The 20,000-nt window shown below is 33.8% G+C and overlaps 1 protein-coding gene across 2 annotated transcripts in view; it reads right to left on the reverse strand.

Moving 5' to 3' along the window:
- LOC136828153 (uncharacterized) overlaps positions 1 to 20,000 on the reverse strand; it is a 384,459-nt gene that overhangs the window by 140,026 nt on the left and 224,433 nt on the right. For both annotated transcript variants that reach the window (XM_067085971.1, XM_067085972.1), the window contains one exon: positions 99 to 366. In XM_067085971.1, the coding sequence (XP_066942072.1) occupies positions 99 to 153 (55 nt within the window). In that variant the 5' untranslated portion in view covers positions 154 to 366. The remainder of the gene's footprint in view (positions 1 to 98; positions 367 to 20,000) is intronic.

Consider the following 20,000-nt stretch of genomic DNA (forward strand, 5'->3'; position numbering starts at 1 on the left):
ATTTCGGAAAACATCCAATCAAAATCTCATCACTAACAGCTTAAATACATCTAATATAATTATCATATTCCTGTAAATAACCAAAAACTCCCATATACCTTTCAGGATGAAATCTTCCCTATTCGTATTTCCAAAACTGCCAAAAATCATCATCTTCACCACCCATTTCTCCTTCAGGAGTCGACCAACGCCTTCAGGAGACTTCAGGAGTTGCTGCTATGTCACCTGGGCTTCAAAGGCAAAGGTGAAAATCCCGTTCGGAGGATTACCTGGAGTGGCACTTGAGGGAGGGACTGGTCTAATCCCGTCTGTGCAGAATTCGAAGTTGGGTTGGGAGTTTTTTCTTTATTGTTGCAGGTTTTCCGTCTGAAATGTAAAGAAAGTGAAAATTATTATTATTATTATTATTATTATTATTATTATTATTATTATTATTATTATTATTATTATTATTATTATTATTATTATTTCAGTAGATGAACCCTATTCATATGGAACAAGCCCACCACAAGGGCCATTGACTTGAAATTCAAGCTTCCAAAAAATATTATTATTATTATTATTATTATTATTATTATTATTATTATTATTATTATTATTATTCAGTAAGTTAACCTATTCATGTGGAACAAGCCCACCACAGGGGCCATTGACTTGAAATTCAAGCTTCCAAAAAATATTATTATTATTATTATTATTATTATTATTATTATTATTATTATTATTATTATTATTATTATTATTATTATTATTACTCAGTAAGTAAATCCTATTCATATGGAACACAGAGGTCATTGACTTGAAATTCAAGCTTCCAAAGAATATTATTATTATTATTATTATTATTATTATTATTATTATTATTATTATTATTATTATTATTATTATTATTATTATTACTCAGTAAGTAAATCCTATTCATATGGAACACAGGGTCCACTGACTTGAAATTTAAGCTTCCTAAGAATGTTATGTTGTTCATTAGAGAGAAGTAAGAGAAGGCAATAAGGAACACAGAAAGAAGAAAGCAGTTTTGATAAAAGAGAAAATAAATCAGAATACTGAGAAATAAATAGAATCGGGTTAATGAGTTATTTTTGTCATGCCATGAAACTACTTCAGTATGTTGAAAAAAAAAAAAAAAACTTGAATCTGTGGGTGAAAGTATTGATTTACCTCTCTTTGAATGTTGTATCCCTGTCTATCAAGTTAACTGTCAATATTTCCTTCAAACCTCTCTCTCTCTCTCTCTCTCTCTCTCTCTCTCTCTCTCTCTCTCTCTCTCTCTCTAACAGCCTTTTCTATTCAAAAATTTGTGTATATGGTATCCCATTCTTATAGTTATAAATTCAATTTGCATATATATATATTTTTGTGTATGTTTCTCTGTCTTCAAACCCCCTCTCTCTCTCTCTCTCTCTCTCTCTCTCTCTCTCTCTCTCTCTCTCTCTCTCTCTCTCTCTCTCTCTAACTGCCTTTCTGTTCGTAAACTCTTTGTGTGTATATTATACCATTTACTACTCCTTCTAGTTATTTAATTTGCATATATGTTTTTTTTCTTCTCTCTCTCTCTCTCTCTCTCTCTCTCTCTCTCTCTCTCTCTCTCTCTCTCTCTCCCCTAACTCAGTTACCAAGGTTCTAAACCATTAAGCCACTAGCCGGATATGATTTTTATAATCCAATCAAAAGTACAGAAACTAAATCCTTTTTTTAATCAACATGAAATTCCCAGGAGTTCAAAAATCCATTATAATCCCCCCAAATCCTGATTTGTATTTTTGCGGAATATATTGAATCATTGCTGAATTAAAAAAAAAAATAGTCCTGTCCTCATATAGATTGTTAATCTGAATTTTTCGATAATTAGTGAAAGATTTTGATATCTGATGTTACCTATTCAAATTTTTTGAGCTTAATTCTTCAGTCTGTATTTTTTTTTCGAGCTATTAGTGCAAGCTTTGATAATATATTTTTTAATAAAACTAAAATATCTTCAGAAAAACTTTCAAAATGTCAATAAGACAGACAAAATCACAATATATTTTCTTTTAATAAATCTAAAATATCTTTCAATAAATGTTCTAAACATCAATTAGACAAAATCACAATATATTTTCTTTTAATAAGACTAAAATATCTTTCAATAAATGATCTAAATATCAATATGACAGACAAAACCACATAATATATATATATATATATATATATATATATATATATATATATATATATATATATATATATATATATATATATAAAACTATAATCACTAACATATCCCAACAAAAGACAAAATAATTCCTGCTGTCCCTACGAATTTATGAGCAAAATTCAACCAGCAAAATAAAAAATATATATATACAGAACAACAAACCTCACCACAAACGGAAAATAAAAAAAAAAAACTTTATTAATAAAGTTGACAAATCAAGACAATGGAGACTGATTGGCCAATCACTCACAATTCCATAAACGAAGGAATTAACAGAAAGGAAAAAACTTTCCCCAAATTTGCGAAAATGATGAATGCAACAGACAAACAAGAAGCTCGTTAGCTAATTCAATCAACGAGGGAGGAAAGAACTGAACGAGAATCACCTTCTCTCGTTAAGAATGATTCGTTAAGAGGTAACGAGAATTTCTTTCTCGTTAAGGGGTAACGAGAATTACTCTCTCGTTGAGAAGCAACGAGAATTACTCTCTCTCTCTCGTTAAGGGGTAACGAGAATTCCTCTCTCGTCAATTGGTAACGAGAATTCCTCTCTCGTTAAGGGGTAACGAGAACTTCTCTCTCGTTAAGGGGTAACGAGAATTACTCTCTCTCTTTAAGGGGTAACGAAAATTACACTCTCATTAAGGGTAACAAGAATTCCTCTGTCGTTAGCAAAAATTCTCTCTCGGTAAACGAGAATTCCTCTCTCGAGTAACGAGAATTCCTCTCTTAAGGGGGTAACTTTCTATCGTTAAGAAGAACGAGAATTCCTCTCGTTAAGGGTAACGGAATTAATCTCTCGTTATTACTTAATCTCGTTGATCGTTAGAGGGTAACGAGAATTACTCTCTATCGTTAAGGGGTAACGAGAATTCCTCTCTCGTTATGGGGTAACGAGAATTACTCTCTCGTTGAGGAGTAACGAGAATTACTCTCTTTCGTTAAGGATAACGAGAATTACTCTCTCGTTAAGGGGTAACGAGAATTACTCTCTCGTTGACGAGTAACGAGAATTCCTTTCTCGTTAAGGAGTAACGAGAATTCCTCTCTCTCGTCAAGGAGTAACGAGAATTCCTCTCTCTCGTCAAGGAGTAACGAGAATTCCTCTCTCTCGTCAAGGAGTAACGAGAATTCCTCTCTCTCGTTAAGGAGTAACGAGAATTCCTCTCTCAAGGAGTAACGAGAATTCCTCTCTCTCGTTAAGGAGTAACGAGAATTACTCTCTCATGGATGAGTAACGGACGGACGGACAAAGCCGGCACAATACAATAATCTCTTTCACAGAAAACTAAAAAGTAAAAAGTCTATTAACAAATTAATAAAGAACGAAATAAATAAACAAACAAATAAAGGAACACTCTATTCAACACCAGCCCGCAGAGAAACAGTTTGCCAGTGACGTAAAGCAGGCATCAATTCACAATATAGCCGGAGACTCGACCTGGACCGACACGTCTCTTGAATAGCCGTGTCAATGCTGTGTTTGCTGAAGGAGTGGACGTAGGCAGCCCAAGGGCCCTTCAGGAGAAAGCAGCAAGGACTTCTTTAAGCCTTTGCCCTTCGTCAGCTGGGAAGGGAAAGTTGACGGATTTAGCCAGAGGAAAGTGAATGATTTATAAGCATGTTTTGATGGGAAGTAAATGGTTAATGTATGGTGCTTTAGATATTTAAGAAAAGAATATATTTCTTTTGTATTTTTACTTGATTTCTTAAGCTTTTGCCCTACGTCAGGTAGGAAGGAAAGTAGACAGATTTAGTCAGAGGAAAATGAATGATTTGTAAACATGTTTTGATGGGAAGTAAATGGGTAATGTATGGTGTTTTAGATATTTAATAAAAGAATACATTTATTTTGTGGTTTTTGCTGGTTAGGGAAGAAATTCCATTTCTATCATTTCATTCAAATTCTCCTCATCAATTTGCAGTCACGAATGAACAATAGGTTACTGTAAAAGAAATGTCTTTTCTTTGTATTTTAAACTGGTTAGAAAATTTATTCGATTTCTACCACTTCATTTAAACTGTTTTCATTCTTTTGCAATTGAGAATGAACAATAAATTACTGAAATTTCATTGAACGAACGAAAGAGGTCCAGTTAAAATAAAAAGCAACCCTTGTCTAATATTTTCACTTTTATACACTTAATAATGGGCCTTGCGAAATATTTTTGCCAATACGTTGGACATTTACCTACATTTTAAGAGATTAAATAGAAATTCTTTTATTTACATAGGAGTAAAATGACAGCATAAAGAGAGGAGAGAGAGAGAGAGAGAGAGAGAGAGAGAGAGAGAGAGAGAGAGACTTTTCTCAAGAGAGAAAGGAGGACTATTTTCTAAATATATAGGCTCACTGGGATAGGCTCTCTCTCTCTCTCTCTCTCTCTCTCTCTCTCTCTCTCTCTCTCTCTCTCTCTCTCTCTCTCTATATCTATATATATATATATATATATATATATATATATATATATATATATATATATATATATATATATATATATATACATATATATATATATTCTATATAAACAGAATTCCATCAAATATAAGTAGCCCAAATAAAAACAGAATTCCAAAATATAGAAAGTAAATGCTATATTTCAGAGACCAAACTGTCTCTCTCTTCAGGCAAATAATGATATATATATATATATTATTTGCCTATATATATATATATATATATATGTATATATACATATACATACATACATATACATAACCTGAAGAAAACCTCAAAAGATTCTATTCACTACAAAACACACTCAACCTCCCCCAAAAACACTGCACATGGGAAACACTCCAACACTTTACTGTAGACTTTTTGGGAGAGCGTGAGCAAGTGTTCAAAGCAACATCGAAAACGCAAAGTCTCCATAACTTATGTCAGTGGTCGTAGCAAATCTCGACAATGACCCCCTTTTGCGCATTCATATTTTGGGGGTCCTTGCACTGCCCAAAATTTATGAATATGATCATTGATTACAGTGTTTATTTTTATATTGTTCCTGCTCGGGAGAAGCCTCACAATTCATTTTTTTTTTATTATTTCATAATTTTTATAATACGGTAGGAATTTGTTGCATAAATGTAGTTGGCATTTGTTGGCATACATATGGTTGGAATATGTCACATAAATCTAAAATTTAAATTTATTTTAACATAGTGTTTCTATGCAGTGAGTTATTTTGTGCAAGCGCTCCCCAGAAATAGATTTAAAATGCTAGTCAGTTGTTAAAAACTGATCATTTACAATTTTTTTTCACATTTTTTTTAATACAGTAGAAATTGATTACATAAATACTGTATAGAGGTGAATACTGGTTTAATTTCACTCAGAGCTTCTATAACGTAAGCTATTTTATATAAATATTGGGCAGATATATTTTTAAAAAAACTAGTCAGCTGAGAAAAATAAGAGAAGCAACCAACAATAACATTCTGACGAGGAAGATAAATTAAAGAAGAAGAGCAAAGGGCTGAATATTCACGAGCAAGGGGCTGAATATCCCCAATTAATATCTTATGTCCATTGTAACATCATGGATGAGAATGACACAGAGTCTGCATTGCAACATCGTGTCAGAATGACACAGAATCTGTATTCTAACATTGTGTCATATTCTTGATATAATAATTGATGTCTACAGTTTGAAAGACTTATTCATTTCATCATCATTTCTCTCTCTCTCTCTCTCTCTCTCTCTCTCTCTCTCTCTCTCTCTCTCTCTCTCTCTCTCATTTGAAGCAAGTTGTTAATGATGACGGAAGTATTAATGTACTCTCTCTCTCTCTCTCTCTCTCTCTCTCTCTCTCTCTCTCTCTCTCTCTCTCTCAATATCTATGTATTGTACAACGTGAGACTATGCTATTGTGTTTACGTGTGTGAATGTGTGTGTTTGCCAGAGAGAGAGAGAGAGAGAGAGAGAGAGAGAGAGAGAGAGAGAGAGAGAAGAGAGAGAGAACTGTTCCCCATTTTTCTCATTTACGTGTATAATGTTAAAAATATGTTCAACAAAGAAAAGATAATAAAGATGAGAATTGAGGACGAGAGACGAAATCAGGTTAAGTGGATATTTGGAAAATATCGTTAATCAAATTATTTCAATGTTCACATGATTAATTTTTGATTGCCTGAAATAAAATTACATTTAGAGAAATAAAATTAATATTTCGGAAGAGCTTTTTATTTTTGCAAATTACTCAAGTATCATAATCGTTCACATTCAATTAAGACGATTCAAGCACCTGGCTAATACTGCAATGTCTACGACTGAAATCATTTTCATGCCTGGAATCTCTACAGCGCTTGCTTGCAGCGAGAACTGATTTATTTTTTTATCATAAAAAACTTTGTAAGTCAAATAGAAACAAATTCTTAAACCAAGGAACTGAATTTATTGTGGCTATAAAAAACATTTGTAAGTCAAGTGACTAAATTTATTGTGATTATAAAAAAACTTTTGTTTATTGTAACTATAAAAACCTTTGTAAGTCAAATAAAGACTAAATTCATAAATTATAAAAAATTTTTTGTTTATCAAAAAAAAACCTTTGTAAGTCAAATAAAAACAGAATTCATAAACCAGGAACTAAATTTTTGTGATTATAAAAAAAATAAAAAACCTTTGTAAGTCAAATAAAAACAACAAATTCATAAACCAGGGAACTGAATTTTTGTGGCTATAAAAGAAAAAACCTTTGTAAGTCAAATAAAAACAACAAATTCATAAACCAGGTAACTGACTTTTTTATGGCTATAAAAAACATTTTAAGTCATATAACAGACATCAGCACTCAAAACCACGCAAGCAAACAGCTCCAAGATTACAAACAAAGTTTACCTACGACTCAAAAGTTCAAACGCACTGGAATTACGACTCGTGTTAAAAGCGGCTATTTTTAGCAAAAATATTTCCGTCTCTGTTCTTTGATACGACAATTTACACATGATCCCGCGAGTGCTCTTATCAGCTGGCGATATCCTCGTGTTTACTTTGGGACGCTGAGAACTGCTGCTGTCGATTTTTTTTTTTTTTTTTTGTTCAAGTCGATTTTGTTCAGTTTATTTAAACTTACTCGACTTTTATGGTAAGCCTTTATCAAAACCTTACCAGCTAATGCAGTGATTAATATTCGTTGTATCAGCCTACCCGGTAGGAGAGTAGTGCCGTCAGTTCACCTCACGAGGCGCACTGTAGGCCATGACTCGAGGTTCTTTGCAGCGTCTCTTCCATAGCCGCCCCCCCCCCTAGCTTAAACCCCTTTCATTCATTTTACTATACCTCCATTCATATTCTCTTTCTTCCATCTTGCTTTCCTCAACCTTCTCTTGAAAACTGTTTCACGGTGCAGCTGCGAGGCTCTCCTCCCGTTAAACCTTTCGAACCTTTTTAGCGTCAGTTTCCCTTTCAGCGCTGAATGACCTTATAGGTCCCAGCGCTTGGCCTTTGGTCTAAATTCTATATTGAATTCAGTGGATAATAACCTAATACTGGGTACACATTGCGGGACTGAAAGGTTTAACAGAAGGAAAACCTCAATGAATCAAATGTTAGGAGAGGGTGGAAGCTAAGATGGAAGAAAGAGAATATGAAAGGAGGTACAGTAAATGGAACGAAAAGGATTGCAGCTAGAGGCCATGGCAGGCACGCTGCAAAGAACGTTAAGTATTGCCTACAGTGCACCGCACGAGGTGCATTGACGGCGCTACCCCCCTAGGCAATTAGGTTACAATAAATATTGACAAAAATAGCCTAGCAGAGACTCTGGAAATATTTTACCAGTAAGGTATCCAGGAATAGACTCATTTATGAAATAAATAGCTCACGAATGCACGTTTCCTTTCATTCAGTAGCAAAAACCGGGAGCAGCCCTCGACGAAAATAAAAATAAAAGGAACGATTACTTCTAAGCAAATTCACGACACTGAACAATACATATCATCTTCGATTTGGTCTCTTCGTGGTGCGAGAACTGATTATTTCGCAGGGGATTTTTTTGTGATGATTCCTCATATATTTCAGACGTGGGAGTGATTGAATAGAAATGCAATATTGCTATTGTTTTTTTTTTATGATATATATGCTTTCATACACTGGAGACTGTGCTGATTAATGTACATTTTTCGCCTGCACTGATTTTGATTTACGATTTTGAAGGTTAACAATGTTCAATATTTAATAAGGGGATATCACGTCAGCAAAATTATATGCATATATATATATATATATATATATATATATATATATATATATATATATATATATATATATATATATATATATATATATATATATATATATATATATATATATATATATATATATATATATATATATATATATATATATATATATATATATATATATATATATATATATATATATATAATATAACATATATGTATATGTATATATATATATATATATATATATATATATATATATATATATATACATATATTACACACACACACACATATATACATATATATATATATATATATATATATATATATATATATATATATATATATATATATATACATACATATATATAAACATAGATATATATTACAGATAGATAGGTACATTGTGTCCTTGCTAAATTAATTATCAAGCTTTATATTAAACACAAACTAAAAATCACAAACAAAGCTCATCACCATAAAAAACCAAAATCACAAAACCACAATTAAAAAAAAACCAAAAAAAAAAAAAAAGAAATACCAGCACAAACCAAAATACGAAAAAAAAAAATCTATAAAAAAATCCAGGGTAACAGAAGCAAAGTCCCAAATATACTCCCGAAAGGTCCGCAGTGACACCTGGCATAAACCCCGAGGCCCAAAGGCGGACGACCAGAGGTGGAATCTGCATCGGATACAGAGTGCTTGCATTCAGAGGTGTACTGGGAAATATAAATATATAATGGTTTTTTGATCGTGGGAATATAAGTGTGTGAGTCAGCGTGTGTGTGTGTGTGTGTAGTATATATATATATATATATATATATATATATATATATATATATATATATATATATATATATATATATATATATATATATATATATATATATATATATATATATTGAACTCTACCAAGAGTCACAACAAATCATTTTTCACCAGGTCCTCTGTTCAATAAATCAATTGCTAGTCCAGACAAAGATTTACCACATACCAGACTTTAGGTTATATACACTCAAAGAGGGTGACAAAAACCAAATGCCTAAATTTAACACTTATTTATTCACAGAAACACTCAATGAAAAAATGTCCCTGAAAACCTGTGTGGGGAGCTAGGAAAAAACAAGTAAAATATGCTGTACGAGCACTGTCAGATCATTACTAACTCTAACCTTTGAAAAAAATAAAAACTACTGAGGCTAGAGAGCTGCAATTTGGTATGCTTGATGATTGGTGGGTGGATGATCAACATACCAACTTGCAGCCCTCTAGCCTGAGTGGTTTTTAAGATCTGAGGGCGGACACAAAAAGTGCGGACGGACAGACAAAGCTGTCCCAATAGTTTTCTTTTACAGAAAACTAAAAAATGCACAGGCATTTACAATACCCTCACACACACATCAATCTCCTAACCTACCTATTATACCAAAGAGTCAGAGCGAAATGTCACAGTGGCAGATCGAAATCAACACACACACTCATGTCTACACGAAAGGAAGAGACAGAGACAAGAAAACCTCAACAATAAATTTACAAAAATAGATAATAATACACCTTCACAAACTCTCATCCTCTTCAACCTAAATGATGTATTTATACAAAAGCTGCGTGTAGCTGAGAAAAGCTGCTTGCAGTTGAGAAAAGCTGCTTGCAATTGAGAAAAGCTGTTCGCTTCATAAAGGCTCCGACGGGATCTTCCACTTAACACTTAATGTCTAATAGTAATCCTCCGCCTGGAGACGTCACTGGCATAGAAAGGGCAAAATAAATATGGGCTAAAGGAGATGCTCACCCTTCTCCGGCCTCAAAAGGCCTCCTGGTGACTCCCGGAGCCAGATTCCCGAGATGTATACCAGTATTGCACCAGTCCAAGTTTTTTTGCTATGCCCCTAGGTTAGGTTAGGTTAGGTTGGGTTAGGTTAGGTTGGTTAGGTAAATCTATAGTAATTTGGGTGTGGGAAACATGATGAGATTATTTTCAAGAAAATTCTACTGTTAGTTTTTAAGATATGGCGTCTCGCTTTTTTCAGGGAAAAGTCCCAGGCTGGTGCAGTGCTCGCTTACATCTCAAGAAAATGCCTCCCGGAGGATACAGCAGTGCACTCGTCAGTGTAAGGGATGGACCTTGTTCACAGGTGGGCAAAAGCAAAACCCACAGGCAAGCTCTAGCACAGGAGAACACAGGCAAGACCCTCACCACCAACAGCAACCTGACATTGCGAAATAAAAAAGCGAGTGCCTAATTGTCGTGGCCTTAAGCAGAAGGCAGAGTTGCAGACGACACATGACGAAGAGTGCAGTGAGAATACAAGGTGCTGATCCTCAATTCGGGGAACTGTAACGATTGACCTTTGCCTGATGGAAAGCTCCCCCACACCAAGCGCAGGCGACGAGAAAAGCAGCTTAAAGCCATCAGGCGAAAGAGGCAATTACCAAAGACGACGATACTCCCTACATACATAAAGACAAAATCCACGAAGGAAAGAGAAACAATGGAGCACTGCAAACATACATACATACATACATACATACACACACACCCACACCAAACTGACTCGCACATGTATTTCCCACAATCAAAAACATTGTTTTTATTTAACAATAAATACAAAACCCTTGAGGGGAGCAAAAGGAACCAACAAGCAGTTTCTCGTGACTTGTGTAAAAAATGAAAATTTAACTTACATTACAGAGAAGCCAAATAGTTTAAGAAGATATCACAATATATATGTATATATAATTATATATATATAGATAGATAGATAGATAGATAGATATATACACACTATATATACATACGTGTGTGTGTGTTTGTACGCATGCATTCACAAGTACAACTCTTTCACTGAATAATATATTTCTGTCTTTAGAATTCATTATGAAAAAATACAATATGGAAATAAAATACAACATTCCCTTACAACGTCAGAAAGACAATATTCCAGCATGACAGAACCACTCAGGAAGAGAAGAGAGAGAGAGAGAGAGAGAGAGAGAGAGAGAGAGAGAGAGAGAGAGAGAGAGACAAGAATATCAGATAACACTGGCACCAGCAAATGGAATAGCATGATCCCGTGTCAGGCAGTAATGGAGCAATTACCTCATTAACACATTTGCATATTGCTGTCAGCTAATTCTAAAAGCCTAATTTTCACTCTTCTTTTTTTTTTTTTACTTTTTCAACAATGGCGTATATCCATTTCCCTGTTGCCTGGGAATATATATAGGTGGAATTAGCCTTGAAATGAGTGTTTGTTCTCTTTGCTAATACTCAGAGGCACACATGCTTTCGTTTTAGGTGTATGTATGTATGTATATAGTATACATACACACACATACATATATATATATATATATATATATATATATATATATATATATATATATATATATATATATATATATAAATATATATATATATATATATATATATATATATATATAAAATATTAATAAATTACAGATATAACATTAATAAATTACAGATTAAAAATTTACCAAACAGCTGAATCAGTGACATACAAAAATAAATAAATAAATAAATTACAAAATTTTATAAAATGCAAAAATCAACCCATAACTTTTGATGTCACTGTTCCGATAATTATTTCCCAAATGCAAATGATACTGAATGAGAGAGAGAGAGAGAGAGAGAGAGAGAGAGAGAGAGAGAGAGAGAGAGAGAGAGAGAGAGAGAGACTTTTGGAGTCATAATGTGTAAAAATTCACTAGGAACATTAGATTTTATTCATTTACGAATAATGATGAGAAAGAGAGAGAGAGAGAGAGAGAGAGAGAGAGAGAGAGGCATAATATGTTTAAATTTACATTCTACATTAGATTTATCCAATATAGGGACAATGATATACTAATATAATATATTTTTAGTGGTACACTATTCCATTATGAATAATGGTATACTACTAATACTATGCATTATATTATTCATATTCGTATTTATCATAATTAAAAATTAATATTTTTCCCATAATTTAAAAACAAATAATAAATGTGCCACCATTCCCCCTAAATGGTGTGCAAAGCTGATTAACAAAAAAAATGTAATTATATTTTTTTGCGAATTCAGCACCCACTAATGTTATTAGGTAAACTTCATTTTTTGTAAATGATATTCGTATCAAAGCTTTCGAATGCTGAAAAGCAATAATCATTACGGGAAAACAAGTTTGGATATTAAAAATATCTCATAAATAAATAAGTACTATTTTTGCTAAACATTTGCAAAATCAATAAGAAAAAAATATTTAGATTTGAACTCGAACATAAATAAATTCCTTTTGATTATCTGCATGATTAGAGTCCATACTAAACATTTGCAAATCCATAATTATAACGAGAAACAAATAAATGAATATTATAAACTGTGACATATATCAATTTTTTTCTGATCGTTTGAATAATCAGAATCTTTGCTAAACATTTACAGTATCAATGGATATAAGAGAAAAATACATATACTTTAAACACTTAATTGCATAAATTCCTTTCGATAACTTTTATAATCACTATCTTGACTAAACATTTACGAAATCAATAATGATAGTGAGAAGACAAATCTGAATATTCTAAACACTGACATAAACTCCTGATTATCTGAATAATCCGAATCTTTGCCCAACACTTACACGTCAGTAGAAACAAACATATATACACCCCCTTAACGAAAGCAGGGGCGTCATTTGTGTGGGGGTGCTGGCTGGGGGGCACTTGTCCCCCTCAAGACACTGATGGCCTATCCCCAAGACTTGGTTTGGCGCCCCCCTAGCCTTCGAAATAATAATAATAATAATAATAATAATAATAATAATAATAATAATAATAATAATAATAATATGGTGGGGCGTGGCACACCTGTTCTGATATGGCTTCAGAATGTTCCAAAATGCTCACATACTTCCGAAAATTTATCGGGGGACCTTACAGCGCCCCCGCCCTACCCCCAGCTGATAGGGCTCGCTTCTGCTCCCCTCCCCACCCCTAAATAAAAAAGACAATCTCAAATGACGTCACTGAACGAAAGAGAAGGAAAATCCAGAGACGTTAAACCAAACAGAAGTCAGGAGCAGCAATAACCAAGATGTCACTCTCTCCCTCCCTGGAGTTTCTCTTTCGGTTCCTCTTGCCGAAATATTCGTCCCGGTTCCTCGTCACTGCCTAGACCAGGGGTTCCCAAACTTTTTTGTTGTTCTGTACCCTTCGGGCATTTTTATAGATTCGTGTGTACCCATAAAAGCTGATGATGAATTAGATCAAAACAATGAAATTGATATCGTGATTATGATTTTGTTACAGATTCCTGGGTGCCCTAAAAATTGTGGATGAATTAGATAAAAACATTAACGCTGACATTGGGATATAATTTTATTATGGAGTCTTTTTGTGTAGACTGCACCTTTTCAGGCAAAGGACTGGTACAGAATATAGCCTCGGGAAGTTCAATAATGGCGAAAAACAAATGGTATTTACCCTACTTTTGATATATAACTGACGTAAAATCTTTACTTACTAAAACGAATTAATTAAAAAAAATGACACGACATTGTGCAATCTCAATACAGATTACACCATGTATTACACAGTACTGTCTATTCTCTCAGATCCAATGTAACCCCCCCTCAAGAGTACAAACGTACCACTGGGGGTACATGTACCCCAGGTAAAGAACCCCAGCTCTAGAACTTGCTCTCACTAATGAGAGACATCTCGTGTGAACGCAATCACGGGAGAGGAAAACTCTTCTTCTCTGTGAGGGAGTGAGAGGCGTTTCCTTCTCTCCTTTTGTGTCCCCCTGCGTGTCTCTCGTTCATTGCAACATTCTCCTCTTTTGTGGGGAAGGGTTCGTGCAGGTTCCCTGAGCTGACGATTAGACGAAGTCAGTGTTGGGAGTTTTTAGTTTTCTCATGAATGTGGAGAGAAGTATGTTCGATTTTTTTTTTTTTTTTTTTTTTTGTATCGATTTAGGTTGGTTGTAGCTATGATTAAAATATTATAGTTTCGTGTTGCTAGACTTGACGAAGTCAAAATCAGGTATTTCATTTTATTTTACTTTTTTATATGTTTATTTACCTATTTTTCTTATCTATTTATTTATCTATTTATCTAAGACTCAGAGATCCGCTTTTATCTTTGTGACTCTTTGAATCTTTTATTTACCTATTCTGACTATTCCCTTATTATCCAACTTCCTACGATCTTTGCCACAGGAACGATAAGTTCACGATTCTCTCTCTCTCTACACACAGACCAGACAATTATAATTGATATACAAGCTAAAATTTACGATTCCATAAAATGTATTGCTGTCAGAAGTTCTCTCTCTCTCTCTCTCTCTCTCTCTCTCTCTCTCACTACCCAGACCAGACAATTATAATTAATATACAACCTAAGATTACGATTCCATATTCCATAAAATGTATTGCTGTCAGAAGTTCTAAGCGCTCTCTCTCTCTCTCTCTCTCTCTCCCCAGACTAGACAATTATAATATCCTAAAATTTACGATTCCATGAAATGTATCGCTGTCAGAAGTTTTCTCTCTCTCTCTCTCTCTCTCTCTCTCTCTCTCCCCAGGCCAGATAATTATAATGAAACTTGTCGTGGGGTCAAAAAAAAAAAGTAAATAAAAAAAAAATCTCACAAAATTCACCATCTCGTCATTCTCAGCAAAACTAAACCTATTTCTTGTTGCAGATCAAGAATCTAGGCGTATTCCGTTCGTACTGGAAAGCTTGGTGAAACTGTCTCTGGGTAATTCGTGCAAGAGGATGGCAATTGGAAGTCTCATTATCTACAAATATTTATTTCAAGGTTTTTGTTTCCCCAGTAGCTCGTTAGTCTTGGTGTATTTATATATTAATTTATTTGTACATTTATTTATTTTATTTATTTATTTATACATTTATTTATTTGATTATTTCACCTGTTTCCTTTCGTTTTTGTTTTCCACATTCTTTGTTTATACTCTACCGCTAATTGAACACAATTATCTAAATATTTGTTTTTATTTCTTATTTAAATGACCCATATGAATCCATCATTTGTAAATATGCATGTATATATATATATATATATATATATATATATATATATATATATATATATATATATATATATATATATATATCTATATATATATATATATATATATATATATATATATATATATATATATATATATATATATATATATATATATATATATATATATATAAATATATATATATATATATATATATATATATATATATAATATATTTCCAAACTGTTATGTCAACTGCAATACCTTCTTGTCAAAAACAACTGAATACATCAATTATACCCATACGTTTTCTTACAGCTGGAAAATGCACTGACAAATATAAATACAAAACATTAAGTTTCATCTAAACCACTTAATAATTCATATAACTATTTTCTGTCGCGGGACCTTCGTCAAATAGTAATCTAAATTCCCTGGATGTAAAACCCCACTGGGAAATGTGATTTCTCGAGCTCACGAATCATAAATAAGAAGATTCTTTGGCCTACGAAGGTTGAAATGACAAATCTTTAATGAGTTCGACCTTAATCGGGATTTTAAAATGAAAATGTTATAAGCTTAGAATTAAATTTGGTTGAAAAGTGGAGTTTTAAAAGGCTCATCTTGATGACACATAAATAAGATGGCTATGTAATCTTGGTCGACTTCCTGTTCATGGAGGAAAAGAAAGATTTAATCATTTAATTATTTCAGAGAGAGAGAGAGAGAGAGAGAGAGAGAGAGAGAGAGAGATGACAGTCTGGATGAAATCTGACTCAAATACACTACATAGATTACTGGGTGGAAGGCTTTGCGTTCTAATTAACGAGAGAGAGAGAGAGAGAGAGAGAGAGAGAGAGAGAGAGAGAGAGAGAGAAAACTTTGCCTGGATACAATTTGATACAAATACATCAATTACTGTGTGGTAAGTTTATCCTTCTAATTAATGTCTGTGAGAGAGAGAGAGAGAGAGAGAGAGAGAGAGAGAGAGAGAGAGAGAGAGAGAGAGAGCATTTCCTGGTTAAATTTGATACAACTCATGCTTAAAAACTATTTTTCTTAACATCATTGTTAAGCTTCAACTAATTCTGAAATAATTCCCAATGCTGGAAAATTCCAGGAATCAAATTCTCGGAAACTAGTAATCTTCCATGACTGCAAATTACAAATTGCAAAATGCGCAGCCACGGCCCATAAAACTCTTAGCCGCACCACATGAAACTCAGCCACGGTCCGGTGGTGGCCTGTGCTGTTGGTACCTATAGCGATGCCAGAGGTACGATTATGGGTAACTTTAACCTTAAATAAAATAAAAACTACTGAGGCTAGAGAGTTGCAATTTGGTATGTTTGATGCTTGGAGGGTGGATGATCAACATACCAATTTGCAGTCTTCTAGCCTCAGTGGTTCTTAAGATCTGAGGGCGGACAGAAAAAGTGCGGACGGACAGACAAAACCGTCGCAATAGTTGTCTTGTACAGAAAACTAAAATCAACAAAGTTTTAACGTATTGACGTATTCTACTGACAAAACATCGTAGCAATGGAGAAAAAGAATTCTTTCCAAGAATACATAAAAGAAACTGAAGAATGAGCTTAAAAAAAAACACTGACATATCCGTGTAAATAAAGACGCCATAACTCTCTCTCAGGCACAGTGTTTTCGAAAGAGCTAACGTCAAGGTATTGATTGAGCCTCCATCCCAGTTTCTAGCTTGGTAATTTTTTTTTTTTTTTTTTTTTTTTTAGGCTCCGTGCTTTCTGCTCTGGCGTGTTTTGCCATAGTTTTGCTTTCATGCTTTCGTTTGTTCTCAGCTTGACTGGGTGTTATCTGTCGTTATTATTAGAAATGATTAAATATAAAATAGAATATATTAAGATGTATTTCGTTTGGAATAATGGATTCCTCTTATTTATGAATATGGAATTTTTGTGACACGAAGGATTCCATGTGATAGAAATCGTCTCTCTCTCTCTCTCTCTCTCTCTCTCTACAATAAATGACTCTCTCTCTCTCTCTCTCTCTCTCTCTCTCTCTCTCTCTCTCTCTCTCTCTCTCTCTCTCTACAAAATAAAGGCATAAATAAATGACAATCTACATCTCTCTCTCTCTCTCTCTCTCTCTCTCTCTCTCTCTCTCTCTCTCTCTCTCTCTCTCTCTCTCTCTCTCTACATAAATAAATGACAATCATGTCATACTGAGTGTTTTTGTTGAGAATATTTCATCTGAATAAAATTCCTACAACACTGCGAGGAATATCACCGCATTCCCTGTGTGTGTGTGTGTGTGTGTGTGTCTCTCTCTCTGTGTGTCTGTTCATAAATAAATATATGATAATCATAAACACATAATATATTATCATACCTTATTCCACCAAGCTGGCTGGTAAACTAAAGTTATAACCAAACCAATTAGTAAAAAATGCGCCGAAGTTTCTTCGGCGCGATCGAGTTTTCTGCACAGCCGCTACACCGTACAATCAAGGCCACCGAAAATAGAGTATCTTTCAGTGGTCTCCGTATACTGCTGTTTGAGCCGCGGCCCCTGTGGTGGCCTATCAAATATCGTTGCCAGAAGCACGATTATGGCTAACTTTAACCTTACATAAAATAAATATTACTGATGCTAGAGGGCTGCAATTTGGTATGTTTGATGACTGGAGGGTGGGTGATCAACATACCAATTTGCAGCCCTCTAGCCTCGGTAGTTTTCAAGATCTGAGGGCGGACAGAAAAAGTGCGGACAGAAAAAAGTTCGGACAGAAAAAGTGGGGACGGACAGACAAAGACGGCACAATTTTAGTTTCCTTTCACAGAAAACTAAAAGCAAGAAGTTGAAGAAGAATAATCATACGTTTTCAAACCAATTTCGCCCTAATAAGCAAATTGCATTGTTCCAGTATTAAGGAACCGAAGTCTCACCGTTTCCCTCCGTCTCGTAATGGCTTCGCCTCTGTCGATTTCAGAAAGCATCGCTCACTTCCCGCAATGATCAGTACGAGTCATAACGCAACTGGGTCACAAGAGAGAGGCGAACTTAAACAAATGGATACGATAACTTTAAAATGGAGAGTTTGTAGGAGGGTGCAGCGTCGTCTCTTGATCTGCGCGTTTGTGGTTTTGCTAAAATGGTTTTCTTTTCACAGAGTATCGGAATTCTGAACTGAAATGATACGGGGTTGAAATGATAATTGGCGAATGAATAGACTAATTAATTAACTTTCATCTGGTAAGGTCAAGTTCATCCTAACTGAACTGCTTTAGAAGGAAATAAAAATCAAATATGTTTTACCGATCTCAGCGATAAAAGCTAAAAGAACGTAAATATGTCGCAATAAACAATAAAAGAACGTCAGTATTTACTAACTACATAAACACCCTTTGTATTCCTTCTATCGCTTGATGGGATTAATATCTTTTTTGTTAATAAAATAAAAACCATTTCCTGTGTTTCCATATAACAAAATATATCAAAATCTAATAACTTTATAGTTAAAATTAATATTTACATAAGTTTTAAAAACAGATTTAAATTAGGTTCTCGTAAAACTATGAAGCTCTTGATAAGCAATCTTGCTTCGCAATAGGGATAATAATAATATTATATTCTCAAATAAAGACAGAAATATGAGCAATTATGGATTATTTGAGTCAATATACAAACAAGACGAAGGCGTTATGCTGTTGAGATGCTTTTAAAACAAGTAAAAAATGCGCTGAACTTTCTTCGGCGCAATCGAGTTTTGTGCACAGCCATTACAGCGTATAATCAAGGCCACCGAAAATAGATCTATCTTTCGGTGGTCTCGGTATAATGCTGTATGAGCCGCTGCCCATGAAACTTTAAGCACGGCCCGGTGGTGGCCTATCTCTATATCGTTGCCAGAAGCACGATTGTTGCCAAAAGCACGATAATGGCTAAATTTAACCTTAGATAAAATAAAAATTACTGAGGCTAGAGGGCTGCAATTTGGTATGTTTGATGACTGGAGGGTGGATGATCAACATACCAATTTGCAGGCCTCTATCCTCAGTAATTTTAAGATCTGAGGGCGGACAGAAAAATGCGGACAGAAAAATGCGGACAGAAAAAGTGCGGACAGACAGACAAAGCCGGCACAATAGTTTTCCTTTACAGAAAACTAAAACCTGTAATATTTCCACTCATTCTTCATGTTTATAAATAAAAAAAAAGTGTTCCTTTATAACGAAAAAAACACGATATCAAACCTTTTCATTCATTCCACATGTTATTCTACAGAAAAAAAAAGTGTTCTTTTCACTATGAAAATTCACAAATATTTCCATTTATTCCCAATATTTATTAAAAAAAAAAGTCCTTTACCACAGACAAAAAACACGATAATAAACCTTTTCATTCATTCTACATATCCCTAAAGAAAAAACAAGCTCCTTTATCAAAAAAAAAAACTGCATATTTATAAAAAAAATCCTTACCACAAAAAAAAAAAACACGATAACAAACCTTTTCATTCATTCTCCATATCCCTAAAGAAAACAAAAGTTCCTTCATCACAAAAAAACTACAAATATTTCCATTT

The sequence above is a fragment of the Macrobrachium rosenbergii genome, chromosome 42, assembly GCF_040412425.1.
Source record: "Macrobrachium rosenbergii isolate ZJJX-2024 chromosome 42, ASM4041242v1, whole genome shotgun sequence".
In the NCBI taxonomy this organism is placed as follows: domain Eukaryota; kingdom Metazoa; phylum Arthropoda; class Malacostraca; order Decapoda; family Palaemonidae; genus Macrobrachium; species Macrobrachium rosenbergii.